This window comes from Vombatus ursinus, unplaced genomic scaffold (assembly GCF_900497805.2).
Source record: "Vombatus ursinus unplaced genomic scaffold, bare-nosed wombat genome assembly UNPS02008996.1, whole genome shotgun sequence".
NCBI classification, from domain to species: Eukaryota; Metazoa; Chordata; class Mammalia; order Diprotodontia; family Vombatidae; genus Vombatus; species Vombatus ursinus.
This window is the reverse complement of record NW_020948774.1, coordinates 4,460-19,763: the sequence shown is the minus strand read 5'-3', so window position 1 is coordinate 19,763 and position 15,304 is coordinate 4,460. Positions and strand designations below refer to the sequence as shown.

The 15,304-nt window shown below is 42.6% G+C and overlaps 1 protein-coding gene across 1 annotated transcript; it reads right to left on the bottom strand.

Annotated features, from left to right (window-relative positions):
• Window positions 1–3,603: 3,603 nt before the first annotated feature.
• Window positions 3,604–12,004, bottom strand: LOC114034519 (carbonyl reductase [NADPH] 2-like). Its single transcript, XM_027850248.1, has 8 exons — window positions 11,953–12,004; window positions 10,197–10,294; window positions 8,509–8,663; window positions 7,979–8,021; window positions 6,208–6,307; window positions 4,321–4,385; window positions 4,046–4,163; window positions 3,604–3,707 (listed from the first exon to the last, which is right to left on the bottom strand). Exons 1-8 carry the CDS (start codon window positions 12,002–12,004, stop codon window positions 3,604–3,606), a joined length of 735 nt encoding a protein of 244 aa, XP_027706049.1.
• Window positions 12,005–15,304: the final 3,300 nt, after the last annotated feature.

The following is a 15,304-nucleotide window of genomic DNA, read 5'->3' as shown; positions in this document are numbered from 1 at the left end:
GGTCTGAGGCCAGATTTGAACTCAGGTCCTCCTGACTTCAGGGCCAGTGCTCTATCCACTTTGCCACCTAGCTGCCCCAACAAGGAATTTTTATGGACATGATGGGGTTGGGATCTAGACTCCAGAAAGGAAAAACCCAGGACTTTCCCATTTGGCCAAATCTCTGGCATTTGCCTGAGGTTATGATCCCATCAACTGGCCTGTCTTTGTGCTTACACCCAACACCTTTAACCTAGCCTGGCCTTCCTTTGTTTTACCTATGTATGGCCCCAGGCCATTTCCCACCCTTAATCCTAGCTAGGCTCCATTCTGCCTTGACCAGGAGGTCCAGGTCCCAGGAGTTCTGTTCACCCCAGTTTACTGGCCATTCCTAGGTCCCTCCCACAGTCTTTGAGTATATAAGGTCCACCTTGTCTCCATTAAGATGCTCTGATTCTTATAATCTAGCCAATAGGTTACTAATTCCTTACTCCTTAAGAGTCTGCCCAGTATGACAGATGTTCTAATAAACCTTGTCTTTGGTTGAAAGAAGGCTTGGGTCAAATTCTTTTGGGCAGGATCCATGTGTTGTGATTTTGGGGTCCCAAGACCCCTGAACCCCTAAACCGCATGAGACAGAAATAGGACACCAAAGGACATGGGGTTTTCTCACTCATGTACTTATTTGGCAGGTTTCCATGAGTGTATGCTCATTCTTTTCCCTTCCCCTACCTCAGACACTAAAAGCATTGGTGGGAGAGTGTGATTCAGGTTTATGTATGTATTGTAATATATCTTATTATTCATACCCTTGCTTTAATGTATGAGTGCCTGTAATGTTTTTATTTCTTTTCCTTCATTTCTAAGTAAATCATTTTAAGGATCTAAATGTGACATCATTGTGAGTGGCTGGGTTGTATAAATGGAAACACATAAGTGGGGCTTAGAAACTAAAGTGGTGATTGTAATTCCTTTCAGGATTATTCCTAAAACTGAGAGAATTTGAATGTAATGATGAAGGGGTGGTCCTTTTCTAGGAACCTAGACCTGCCAGTGTGAGAATAGGTTGGACTGAATGAGCCAGCCCAGCAAATCCACATACTTGCGTAAGAAATGGGATACGCTACAATGTGGGTGGCCACCTGTTATATATGCACCTATTATCTCCCTGCTACAATGTAAGGTCCTTAAGAAACTGGAAGGGGAAGGAAAGAGAAGAGGAAGAGAATAAGCATTTAGGCAGTGCCTACTATGGGCCAAGCATAGTAGAGTCAAGTACTTTTTACAAATTTTATCTCATTTGATCCTCACAACAACTCTGGGAGGTAGGTGGTATTATTATCCCCCTTTTGCAGTTCAGGAAACTGAGGCAAACAGATTGACTTGCTCAGGGTCATACAGTTAGTATCTGAAGCTGGATTTAAACTCGTCTTTCCACTGTACTACCAGCTGCCTTATATATGAAAATTATTTCATTTTTCATATAGGAATTATTTCATTTTTTAATATGTATCACTGTGCCTCACACTTAGTAAACTCTTAAGAGATGGTTGTTGATTGAAATGTCAGAGTTGAACCTCATCATGGGGAACCATGTAGGTCCCTATCACCTCTAGCTCAATAATCCTATGACGGCTTAATAGATCTGTCCCCCTATTGTAAGCTCCATGAGACACTGAAAGCATTGTGTCTCCCCAACTGCCTAGCTCAGTGCTCTGTGAGCCATAAGTGCTTAACCAAGGCTTTCTGAATTGTCTTTGTTGTAGGGCAACACTTCCCAAGGGCAAACTACCCTCAACCTAAGCATTAGGATCATAACTTCTAGCCACCAAACTAGGATTGTCAGAGATGCAAGTGACCTTCACCTCCTCATTTCAAAGATGAGGAAATTTTGGTCTGCTTCTTCTTTCACAAGATGACTAATATGGAATTATGTTTTACTTGATTGCACATATATAACCTATATCAAATTGCTTTCTGTTTTAGGAAGAGGGGAGGGGAGGGAGGGAGAAAAATCTGGAACTCAAAATTTTGTAAAAATGAATATCAAAAGTTGTCTTTATAGATAATTGGAAAAAATAAAATACCATTAAAAAATAAAGAGGAGGAAACTGAAAGTCACTGACCAAGGTCCTGTCAGAGCAGGAAATAGAATCAAGCTCTTGGGACTCCCAACTCAGGGCTTGATTCCATATACTTCTGAGGAGATGCAAAACCTTGAGGTTTTTCCATGTCAGGTTTATTGATGATTGTTGCTTCTCCCTGCCCCCAACCTCACCCTGACTCCCACCATCCCCGGTGAACACTGGAGGTCTTTAGCAGAAAGGGTAGTAGCTGACAAGAAGCACCTCTGTCCCTTCCCACTGTTGTGTTATGGGTTTGGACCCTATGGTCCGTAGATTCACAGATTTAGAGATGGAAAGAAAGCTTAGAGGCCATGTAGTCTAACCTTTTCATTTTACAGATGAAGAAAATGTGGTCCAGAGAGGTTGTGACTTTCCCAGAGCAGACACTAAAAGCCAGAGCCAGGATTAGAATCAAGATGGAATCCACTGATCCCAAATCCAGCACCAGTGGGAGGAGGGGGTGTGGGAGGGGGAAATGAGGTAAAAAGAGAACAGGATATACAGCTTTGCTTCTCAGAAGAGTTACAGGTGTGTGAGAGCCAAGGGAATCAAAGGTAGTCTTAAGCATTCTCTGAGATTTATTCACTGGGGTGTTGGGAAGGGGAGTGGATGTGGGATTGGAATACAGAATTTTCTGAGAAAACCAAGAAACTACTATTCCCAGGAGATGATTAGAAGCTGCAAGAGGGCGAGACCTTTTTGTTTACTTAGGGTAAGGAGAGTAAGTGGGTAGGGTTGAAGGAAATAGAAGCTGAATTACTATATTCTAAATGGATCTGGGAGCAAGGGGGTGTGTGGGTACCATTACCTCCACGAGAACATGCCACCCCCTGACCCAGATTAGTCTAATCTTAGAATAGGACCAAGCACTGGGAGGGATGAATCTTGTGGCTGAGAGGGAACCCCGCCTGGAAATGATGAAGAACTGACTGCCTTTCCAGGTGGGAGGTGAAGCCTCTAATAAAGGGAGCCCAGAGCCTTTGAAAGGAACCTGGGCAGAGTGCTTCTCTCCCTTGGCAGCCTAGAAAAGTGGAAAGAACCCTGGATCCCAGAGCAAAGGACCTACGTTGAAATTCTTATACCTAAATGGTTTTAGGCAATGGGCTTGACCTGACTGGACTTCCATTTTAAACTCTTCTATAAAATGAGGGGATTGAAATAGATCACTTTTGGGTGCTCTGGGCTGTAATAGGAGATCCAGGATTAGGTATCCCATACTCCCAGGTTTTAGCTCAGTCCAGTTGATGTGTTCTCCCCAGTGACCTTCAGTAATTCCACTCCCCCTCCCCTCTCCCTCCAGGACCACCCCCTGACACACACACACACACACCCCACAAGAGCCCAGACCACTAAGAGCTAGGTGGTTTGGCAAGGGTTGATGATTGAGAAGAGGGAAAATGGGAGAGTGAGGGGCTTTACTACAGGTGGGGGGGTGGGTGGGAATGAAACGGAATTCCCACTCTCTGCTCTAACTTCTGGGGGTCCCCCCCATTGGAGCCTAGCAGGCCAAGTACCCGCCATCAACCAGGATGCCTGAGCCATTGGTCATGGCACTCTTGTCACTCAGAAGAAAGAGGATGCTGTTAACCACGTCCTCCACCTCTGTAAGGAAAAGGGATGAGGTTAGAGGAAGGGCTTCTCCTCAAAGCAGGGGAGTTAGAGAATGGAATTGTAGAAATAGGTATATTCAGAAGAGGTGTTGACTTGGGCCTGGGGCTGCTTTCCACTTACCCTAGTAATATCTGGAAGTTGTGGGTTGGGGGGGTTGGCAGAGAAGGGCTCTATGGAAAGAGTAGATTGTCCACAGCACACCCAGCCTATCCCACCCTACTATGCCTTGGCTCTGTGGCTTTCTAGTGCTCTGATGAAGTCCTGCTGAGGAGGGGTGCTGACTGAACACTGGCCACCTCCCACCCCCACCCACACAGATACATACATACCTGCAAACTTGTTTAGGGGAGTGCGTTCCTTCAGGTACTTAGCAAGTTCTGTATGATTAGTGACCCTTCTCCCCATGTGAGTGAGGACCACTGTAGGATTCACTGTATTTACCCGGATCTGAGACACAAAAGAGGCAGCCCTCAACCTGGGCTTTTCTGTCCCCAGGTTCCAGACTTACTGTTCCCACAGGCCCCACTTGTCTTTTCTCCCTACCTCAGCATCAATCCTTGTAGCTCCCTTCCCCCAAAGCTTCCCACTGGGCCAGAGCTCTCACCTTGTGTGGCCCCAGCTCCAAGGCCATAATCTTGGTCAGCATGTCCATTGCACCTTTGGTGGAACCTAGAGGAAGGAAGGAAAGGAGAAAAAGTATAAGGAGCCCAGTCTGGAGAGTCACACTGCTTTTCCTAGGCTGAGTGATTCTTACCCTTAGGAGAAGTGTGTGGGACTTCCTGGTCAAGTGGGAAAACCAGGGCTTAGAGGGGAAGAAGGAGAGAGGGATAGCAGGATTCTAGAGTTAGAAGGGACCATAGAAAACTAGGCATAGACCAACCTCTTACACCCTACACCAAGATAAAGTCAAAATGGGTACATGATTTAGATATAAAGGCTGATACTATAAGCAAACTAGGAGAGCAAGGAAGAGTTTACCTGTCAGATCTATGGTGAAGGGAAAATTTTATGACGAAACAAGAGATAGAGAAGGTCATGAAACGCAAAATGGATGATTTTGATTACATTGATTTGGAAAGTTTTTGCACAAACAAAGCCAATGCAGCTAAGATTAGAAGGGAAGCAGAAAGCTGGGATACAATTTTTACAGCCCGTTTCTCTGATAAAGGCCTCCTTTCTAAAACAGATAGAGAACTGAGTCAAACTTATAAGAATACAAGTCATTCCCCAATTGATAAATGGCCAAAGGATATGAACAGGCAATTTTCAGATGAAGAAATTAAAGCTATCTATAGTCATATGAAAAAATGTTCAAGATCACTATTTATTAGAGGAATGCAAATTAAAACAACTCTGAGATACTGTATCATACCTATCAGATTGGCTAACATGACAAAACAGGAAAATGATAAATGTTGGAGAAGATGTGGGAAAATTGGAACACTAATGCATTGTTGGTGGAGTTGTGAATTGATGCAACCATTCTGGAGAGCAATTTGCAACTGTGCCCAGCAATACCACTTCTAGGTCTGTATCCCAAAGAGATCATAAAAATGGGAAAAAGACCCCCATGTACAAACATATTTATAGCAGCTCTTTTCATGGTTGCCAAGAACTGGAAATTGAGGGAATGCCCATCAATTGGGGAATGGCTGAACAAGTTGTGGTATATGAATGCAATGTAATATTATTGTGCTATAAGAAATGATGAGCAGGCAGACCTCAGAAAAACCTGGAAAGACTTATAAGAACTGATGCTGAGTCAAGTGAGCAGAACCAGGAAAACATTGCACGCAATAACAGCCACATTGTACAATGACTAACTTTCATAGACTTGGCTCTTCTCAGTATCTCAGCATTTAAGACTACTCCAAAAGACTTATGATGGAAAATGCTATCCACATCCAGAGAAAGAACTATGGAGTCCAAATGCAGATTGAAGCATTCTGCTTGCTCTCTTTTTGTTGCTGTTTTGTTTTGTTTCTTCTTTCTCATGGTTCCTCCCATTGGTCCTAATTCTTCTTTACGACGTGACTAATGTGAAAATATGTTTAATGTGAATGTGTAAGTAGAGCCTATATCAGATTGCATGCCATCTTGGGGAGGGAAGTGGGAAGGGAGGGGGAGAAAATTTAAACTCAAAAGCTTATGGAAGTGAATGTTGAAAACTAAAAATAAATTAATTAATAATAATTTAAAAAAAAGAAATATATGTATGAAAAGAAGGGACCACAGAGTTCTGTTAGGGTACAGCCTCTGTTTTAGAGAAGACCAAATCACTTCCTCTCTGTGGACCTCAGTTTCAGTAAAGTTACGCAAGTGTCAAATTCAAGATCCAGAATGGATCTTCTTCTGATTCTGAATCCAATGCACTCTCCCTCAAACTGAGCTGAAGGATGGACTCAAGCTCTGCTCAGGGACTTAGGACCAGGGACTGATTCAGACACTGGGCAGAAGCAGTGGCAGGCAGAGGGGAAGAGAGAATACTCACTGTAACTGGTTAAGCAGAAAATAGCAGCCCGAGAGACTATGCTGGAGACATTGACGATGGATCCTGGGACCCCTCGAGCAATCATCCCTTTGGCAACCATCTGGGAACCAGTAGAAGGAGAAGGGTCCCGATCATACTGCTTACTACCCCTCAAAGCCATAACTAGGGTGAGCTAAGTCAGTTTTGTCCCAGATCTTCAAAATTTAGAGGGCCTGAAGTATAGTTACTGCGGTGACGAATTCCCTCTCCAATGCCTTAATTACTTCTTTAAAAAAATAAATATTATGAAAAACTTAATGTTGAACATCACTATGATCAAGTAAACTTGCCATTTTACATTTAAATGTATTAAAATAAATTCATAAAATATCACTCCCTCTTAAATTCCCATCACAATTTTGTTTATTTATTCATTTTCATTTACTTTCCCTCTTATCTGGTAGTAGCAATAATAATAATTTTTGTTGTTGTTCAGTCACGAACAACATGTCATGATCCCATTTGGGGTTTTCTCGGCACAGATACTGGGCTGGTTTGACGTTTCCTTCTCTAGCTCATTTTAAAGAAACTGGGGCAAACGGGGTTAAATGGCTTGCCCCAGGTCACACAGTTAGTAAGCGTCTGAGGTCAAATTTGAACTCATGAGGATGTCTTCCTGATTCCTAGCCCAGTGCTCTACATTGTGCCACTTAGTTGCTCTCAATGATAATAATAATAATAGCTAGCATTTAGATAGCACTTTAAGGTTGGCAAAGATCTTTATAAACATCTCGTTTGATCCACACAACCACCCTGTGAGATTAATGCTATTACTGCTATTAATGCCATCATCAGCCCCATTTTACAGTTGAGGAAACTGAAGGAAGCAGAGGTTTGCCCAGGGTCACACAGCTAGTAAATGTCCTCAGGTCAAATTTGAACTCAGATCTTTCTGACTCCAGGTCCAGTGTGCTTTCCACTGCATCAGCTGGCAGTAAATCTGTTCTTTTGGCTCCTTCCGTGTCACACTTTGCCCTGATTTGCTCAGAATTGGCAAAGAACGTCTAGGCAGGAAGCTCTTCTACAACATAGGAAATCAGTGACTATCCAATCAGTCTGTCCACTCCTTTCTCCTGAAGCAGCCCAGCAGAACTCTGCAGACAAGCAGCATTTCAGCTCTTGATAATGTGTTTCTTCCTGGGCAGCTAGGTGGCGCAGTGGATATAGCATTGGCCCTGAAGTCAGGAGAACCTGAGTTCAAATCCGGCCTCAGACCAAACACTTGATGCTTACTAATTGTGTGACCCTGGGCAAGTCATTTCACCCTATTCCCCTCAGTTTCCTCACCTGTCAAATGAGCAAGAGAAGGAAATGGCAAACCATTCCAATATTTTTCCCAAAGAAAACCCCAAATGGGGTCAGGAAGAGTCAAACACAACTGAAGCGACACAATGACAACAACATAAAGTAGTCATGAAAGTCTACACGAGTCTTGTGGGTATGTGTACGTCTGTGCTTTATAATACTTTTAGGGTACATTCTCAAAGATGGATTTATTAAGTAAAAAAGTAACTTTTATTTGTCTTGCCAGATTACTCTCCAAAAAGAACTTGCAATTCTACTGGCGTAAATACTTGTTTATTTCACATATTATTTTAGAATCATGAATTCCAAAGTTGATGAGAGACCTATTTGCTCCAGACTTGCTGACTGATGACCCCAGGCAGCGAAACTGTAGTCCCCCTGACCTCCGCAAGACCCTGGAAGCCCACTTCCAGCCCATTCTCCTTACCTGGGATACCTGGATCACAGAGCGAAGGTTCACGTTGATGGTCCTGCAGAGAAACACCCTGTCAGTCCCAGACGCCTCCCTTCCCCAGGCTTCATAGTATATTTGGAGCTGGAAGAAACCTTAGATGTCATCTAACTCAATTCCTTCATTTTACAGAAGAGGAACCTGAAGCCCAGTAAGAGGGAGAAGCGCGGCCCAAGGTTGAGTAAGTGTTTAGCAGCAGGACTGAGACCGTGTTTCTCATTGCCTTATCCCAGCTCTCCATCACCCCTACTCCCCCTTTCCCCAGCATTGTCTTTCCTGCCCCGTCTACTTCCATATCAGAACAGACTGTCTGCTCTTCTTCTCCCTGACCTATCTTACAGAAACGAGTGGAGGGCGACCCAACTCTCAGGCCTTCCTTTTCTTCCTTTTCTTTAGGTTTATATCCTAGGTCCTTGACCCTTCACCCCAGTTAGCTTCCCCCTCAAACCTCCAGAACTGCCTTTCTTTTCTTATTCCCTCCCGCTCCTTCTAATCTCATCCCTGACCTGTCAAAAGCCTCCTTGGAAACCTCCAAAAAGGGCTGCTCCAGAAGTACAGCTGCATTGTTGACCAGTAGGTCTATGGGGCCTATATTTCCCAGAGCACGTTCAGTGGCCTCCCAATCTCCCAGGTCCACGCAGACCGGCTCTATTCCTGGACGCTGTGGAGCAAGGGAGGCAAATGTCAGGAAGCTACCCCAGGGGGGAGAAAGGAAATAGGAAATAGGAAATAAGAAGAGGGGAGTGGAGGGGAGAAAAGTAGAAGGATACAGGACAAAGAGAAAACAGAAGTGATACATGTGACCTTGACCAAATTACATAACCTCTCTACACCTCTGTATCCTCATTTGTGAAATGAGGCGATTGGATTAGATGACTTAAGGTCACTTTCGGTTCTAAATTTTAATATCCTATGATCTTATGACTCAAGAGCTTAAGGTGTGTGATAGACCAGAGCTTAGAACTAGCTCAAGGAGATAGAAGTTGGCCTCAGGACATGGAAATTTAATAGATCTCTGTTCATTTATTTTACTTATTTTTGGTGAAGCAATGGGGTTAGGTAACTTGCCCAAGGTCACACAGCTAGTAAGTGTCAAGTGTCTGAGGGCAGATTTGAACTCAGGTCCTCCTGACTCTAAGGCAGGAGCTTTATCCACTGTACCACCTAGCTACCTAGCTATCCCATTTAGCCTATCTTTGGAAGCTCAGTTAGCAGCTTAAAACAACCTGAGCCAAGCTTTTGGTTAGTAAAAACGATTAGTGAAAAATGGCGAGTTTCCAGATGGCCTGTTTCTACTCCCTAATTCAGCCCCCATCTCCTCCTGTCCTGCAGCAGATTCTCAGTGTCCCTAGATTCTTGAGGTCCAGGGTCCTCCAGGTCTCTGCTTCAGCCCTCCCACACACATTGTTGAGGGTTAGGGGTGCCGGGACCCGGAAATAGCAACACAGGTCCTCCCTCAAATGAATTCTACTCAAAGCCTTCTTTCAGCCAAAGACAAGGTCTATTATATCGCCAAAAGAAGTGGGCCAGACTAAAGGAATCTGAGCTTTTGCCGGCTTGTCCATACAAGCAGGCCAGACTGAATCTGAGCACTTCAATGGAGGCAAAATGGACCTTTCATACAGTGATCTGGAAGTGGGCAAGTAGTCTGGGAACAGAGAAGGGGTCTAGATAGAATTATGGGTGGGAAGTGGCTCAGAGACAATGAAGGGCTGGGCTAGGTTAGAGGTAACAGAGAATTGGGAGATTGGGCATAGGCCACAATGAAAGGCCAGTTGTGAGAATTACTGGGATGGGTAGATGCCTCAGGCATACCCATTAATACAGGGTAGCATCTGGGGATCTGGTGCCTGTTGGCTTCGACAGAATTATCTTTAAAAGTCGGTTAAGGCCAGAGTTCTTAATCTGGGTTACATTACTTTTTTTTTTTAATTTGATAACTCTCTTTTGATATAATTGGTTTCTTTTGTAATATACATTTTGCATTTTATTTTATGCATTCAAAAACATATTTTGAAAAGGAGTTCATAGTTTTCATGATACTCATGAGAAGGGGTCCAAGACTCAAAAAAAGGTTAAGAATTCCTCATTTAAAAGCACGTTTGACTCCCCATGCCAAGACTGACCAATACTGCTCGGCAGGGGTATGAGATTTGGAGGGTGGGGGATGGGGTTCAGGGCAGAACTTCCTTACCTCCTTGGAAAGGCTGACCAGGTCCTCTTTAGTCCTGCTCACAGCCACCACCTGGGCCCCAGAATCACGCAGTGCCTTCACTGTATCCCTTCCAATCCCTGTAGAAGGAGGGGGGCAAAGGGATCTTCTGTACCCCAGGTCTACTGTCCCTATTTCCCCACTGGGGACACAGCATTCCTCCAAAATGACAGCTTTGGACCCTCACCCCTCCCCAAAACATCATAGCTGGGCTACTGGACACAACAAAAATAACTTGGACACTTAATTATATAAACTTCTGATAACAGTTTATCCTCTATTCTGTTGTCCCTCACTGAGGGAAAGGGACACTGTGAACTCCCAACACAGCTCAACTCTGTTCATTCTTTAAAAATAGCTAAAAAGCTATTTTAATTTGAAATAATTTAACTTAAAATTTAAAATTAAAATTTTAAAGCTATTTTAATTAAGCTTTAAACTGCCTTAAGACTTTAGGAACATGCTCTATAAGACTAAACAACACCTTCTAGCATGAGCAAATATTCTTCTCTTCCCGGACTTGTTTAATAGCCCAGGTTCGAATGGAACCAAGTTCAGATTTCTTTGCAGAGATGTGGGCTCTTAGGAAATGCAGTGTCTGTGTGTTTTCCTTTAGAATAATCTAAAGCTAAACACACATTCCTGTTCGATTAATGTATACTACTTTGTTCAACAAACTCTTTAGAGACAACATCCTTCCCACCTTTCTGAATTCCCCTGAACTTTGAACTTTGTTTTTCTTTCAATTTTGAAAGGAATAAAAAAAACATTTTATCCCTAAGAACCTTCTTGACCAATCCCTCTCCCCCTTTTCTGACCCCTCCAGCAGCACTGGGAGCAGTCGTGCAGGATTTCCCTTCTGGTCTCCTTTTTCCCTAGACATCCTAGGCTGGGCCCTGCACCAAACTCTTTAAGTGCGGCTCTGATTTTGGCAAGGAGGGTTGGGTGAGGGGGGTAATGACTTAACCTGAGGACTCATGGCAGAATCTAAGGATCTCTGTCAAACCCTTCATCATTGTCATTGTTGTTGAGTGATTTCAGTTTTGTCCATGACCCCATTTGGGGTATTCTTGGCAAAGGAACTGAAATGGTTTGCCATTTGCTTCTCCAGCTCATTCAACTGATGAGGAAACTGAGGCAAACAGGGTTAAGTGACTTGCCCAGTGTCACATAGCTAGTAAGCATCTGAGGCTGACTCCAGGCCCAGAGCTCCATCCCCTGCACCATCTATTAACCTAAGGCAATTTGAGGCATCCTCAAATCCCCACCCTAAACTCTTCACAAACTGCTAGGGATGAGGGAAGAGGATGCTTTTAGCCAGGACACAGGATGGGTTCAGTCATACTACTCCCACAAACACACATGCACCTCATACCCTGAACTTCTAAACCAGAGGTTCTTAACCTGGGGTCTACGAACTTTAAAAAATATACTTTGATAACTGTATTTCAACATAATTGTCTTTTTTTGTAATCCTATGTATTTTATTTTATACATTTAAAAAATATATATTATTCTGAGAAGGGGTCCATGGGCTTCAGCAGAAGGGGTTCCTTATGGCAAAAATGTAATCTAAGCCAGACTCTCCCCAACATCTTAGTGACTTTCTCAGCGTTTCATCTGGGAGAATATCATCCTGCCCCTTCTTGCATATTTCCCACAATCTAGACAACATTTGGGAAGTTTTGGGGTCCTGGAGCTGAGTGCACCCGGTCAACTCTTTCCCCTTCATTCTCACCTTTCCCTGCACCGGTCACCAGGGCCCTGAGTCCACTGAAGCTGATCTGCATGGTGCTGGAAGAAGAGTCCAGGGTAAATAAGGGGCTCCTCCAAGAAGGTGAGTTTATATTCTCATATGGCTGGCTGGAGGCCAAAGAGCAAGAGGTAGGGCCAGATAATCCTAGAATAGACCCACCCAATGCAAAAATCATTGCCAGGGTTATATAAAGGTGAAACTATTAACGTTTAACTTCATTCTTGAGGATAGGGATGGGTGCAGGTAGGGGAAAGTTGCATCAGAATTATGGTTCTCCCAGGATACCCACACCCCCAACCGCAGTTGGGGGAGGGGGGGTGCTAGCAGAGGGTACAAGGAAAGACTGAGGTCTCTGTAGACCTCTGTAGACCTCAAGATCTCCAGCTGGAGAGTTCTGAATTCAAGTTCAGTGAGGGGTTGTATGTTTGTCATCCAAGGACCAGCTTAGCTGAGTTAGTAGAGACTTGCTGGTCACAGTAATTCCCACATTCCTTCTATCAAATCACAGAGGTTGTACTATGTGTCTATGGAGAGAATATTCACACCAAAGAAATCATAGATCTTTTAAGGACTGAAGTTTTGAAATGCAGTCACATCTGATGGCAGGGTTAGGTTCTAAAGTCAGAGGGTAAGGCAAAAAATCAAAGTTACCCTTGAAAAGCCTTTAAATAGTGAATAAAGTATACAGCAATATCTTTAGGGAGTTAGGTAGCTGGACACTAGCTAGAATTTGAAAAGAAGTCAGTCTGTATAAGAGATGAAATGGTACAAGGAAACAATCAAATATAAACTTTATTCCTTTCCCACCACACAGAGCTAATAACAGTGATCAGGAGAGAGGAGAAGAACAAGGATTTCTATTCAAATAAAATGAAACAAAAACAGGTCAAGATTTACCTGGCAGTAATAGTGATGATTAGGGGGGAACCCTTTTTTTTCCAGAATATTTTTTTTCAGTAATCACTGGTTTTCCTTGCCAGCTGTATTTACAATTTTTTGTTTTCTTCTATTCTAAGATTCTGTGCTTCTTAGATAATTAATCTTCCTAGACCTCATTTCCCTGGGATTATTAGGGATAACAATAATAATATTAATGGTCCTGTAGCTAGGATGCTTTATTTTTTATGTTTTTTTTTTAACGTTCATCTTTTAATTTTGAGTTCCAAATTCTCTCCCACCCTCCACCCTTTCCTCCATCCATTGAAAAAAGCAATCAATATGATATCCATTATACATGTGAAGTCGTGCAAAACATGTTGGCCATGTTGAAAAAAAAAAGAAAAGAAAAATAAGAAAGTGTAAAAAAATGATTTAATCTGCACTCAGAATTCATCAGTTCTCTCCCTTGAAATGGATAGCTTTTCTCATCATGAGTCTTTTGTAATTGTCTTGGATCATTATATTGATCAGAATGGCCAAGTCCTTCAGAATTAATAATTGTTACAATATTACTGTTACTTTGTAGGCACAATGTTCTCCTGGTTCTGCTCACTTCACTTTTTGTCATTCAAGGAATTCTTTAAGGTTTTTCTGAAGCCATCTTCCTAGTCATTTCTTATAGCACAATAGTATTCCATCACAATCATATAACACAAGTTGTTCAGTTATTCCCCAACTGATGGGCATCCCCTCAGATTCCAGTTCTTTGCCACCACAAAAAGAGCTGCTATAAGTATTTTTGATCTTTTTCTTTGATCTCTTTCAGATACAGACCTAGTAGTGGTGTTGCTGGATCAAAGGGGATGCACAGTTTTATTGGCCTTTGGGCATAGTTCCAAATTGTTCTCCAGAATGGTTAGACCAATACACAATGCCACCAACAGCACTTTTAGTGTCCCAAATTTTTCCACATTCCCTCCAGCATTTGTCATTTTCCTCTTTTGTAATGTTAGCCAATCTGATAGATATGAATTGGTATCTTGGAATTGTTTTAATTGGTATTTCTCTAATTATTAGTGACTTAGAGCATATTCTTTCATATGACTATTGACAGCTTTGACTTCTTCTGAAAATTGTCTGTTTATATCTCTTGACAATTTATCCATTGGGGAATGGCACTTGTTTTAATATACTGGGCTCAGTTCCCTATATATTTGGGAAATGAGGCCTTTATCAGAGAAACTTGCTGTTATTTTTCCCCCCCTATTTTCAGCAAGGATATTTTAAAGAGAAAATAATTAGGAAATTGTGAGGCTTCACACATCAATTTGGGTACTTTAGAGGGTGATACTATCACCATAGCTCTGTCACTCTAAACATAATGAATAGAAGGAAGGAAACAAACATTTAATAGGCATCAATTATGTGCCTGGCACTGTGCTAAGTGCTTTGCCAAAATTATCTCATTTGATTTTTTACAACAACCCTGGGAGATAAGTGTTTTCATTATCCTTATTTTACGGTTGAGGAAACCAAGGCAGACAGCAATTGAGTGATTTAGCCAGGGTCACATAGCTAGTAAGTATCTGAGATCACATTTTAACTCAAGCCTTTCTGAGTCCAGGAGTAGTGCTCTAGCCACTGCATCATCTAGCTGCCATAGAACAGATTATCTGTGGGTACGATGAAGAGATTCCAGGTCACACTCATTGTGGGGAGGGGTTCACAAAGAGAGGCAGGGGAGAATAGTGATGGAGGGAACATAAGTTTCCTAACTTCTATGCTCGCTTGAGGCATGTGCTCTTTGAATGGCCAGATGCAGAGAACAAATGTCAGGCAGAATACCTGACACTATTTGCATTATCCCTCTATCCTTCCTTTTTGTCTGGAGAGTATAGTTCATTACACATATGTAAAATGTACATATGGTTAGGACTATGTTGTTAGGTTATTAGAAAGGTGAGGAGGTATCAGGTAGAGAAAGGGCAGAGGGCAATGGAGGCCACATGTGGTTCCCCACCCTGGCCCTTGAACAAAGGCATGGAGGTAAGAAAACTCTAGTGGTCACCAAATTTTCTTTTATATAAAGGAGGGGAAGGGATAAAATATGTCAATGAAAGGATGATGCACAATGGAGGGAACAGCTAATTTGGATAGGAAGAAGCTAGTATCTTGTGCTCATGGCTAGAAAGACAAGTCAATGTCTTGAATTCTAATCACTGTGGTTCGAAAGAGAATGAATCATGCAATTAAAGAGCCAATAAAGGAGACCCAGAAGTAATTAGAGGTAGGGGGAAAACACTTGGAGAGTTTGGTGATTTTAAATCCTTGGGAAGGTCCAGTACTGCAGAGAGTTGAAGCAGAAAGAGTCCTCAAAAAAAAAGGCCTTAGGATTTGGTGATTAGGAGATCATTGGTTACCTTTGAGAAACTCCAATTTCAATGGAGAGATGAAG

Bases quoted from the DNA above. Each gene is read 5' to 3' on its own strand.
- LOC114034519 (XM_027850248.1), bottom strand. From the start codon at position 12,004: ATGCAGATCAGCTTCAGTGGACTCAGGGCCCTGGTGACCGGTGCAGGG. The intron at 6,308-7,978 runs GTAAGGAGAATG...ACTGGTTCCCAG, and splicing joins CTGTGATCCAGGTATCCCAG to ATGGTTGCCAAAGGGATGAT. The intron at 4,386-6,207 runs GTGAGTATTCTC...TCCTTCCTCTAG, and splicing joins TTTCTGCTTAACCAGTTACA to GTTCCACCAAAGGTGCAATG.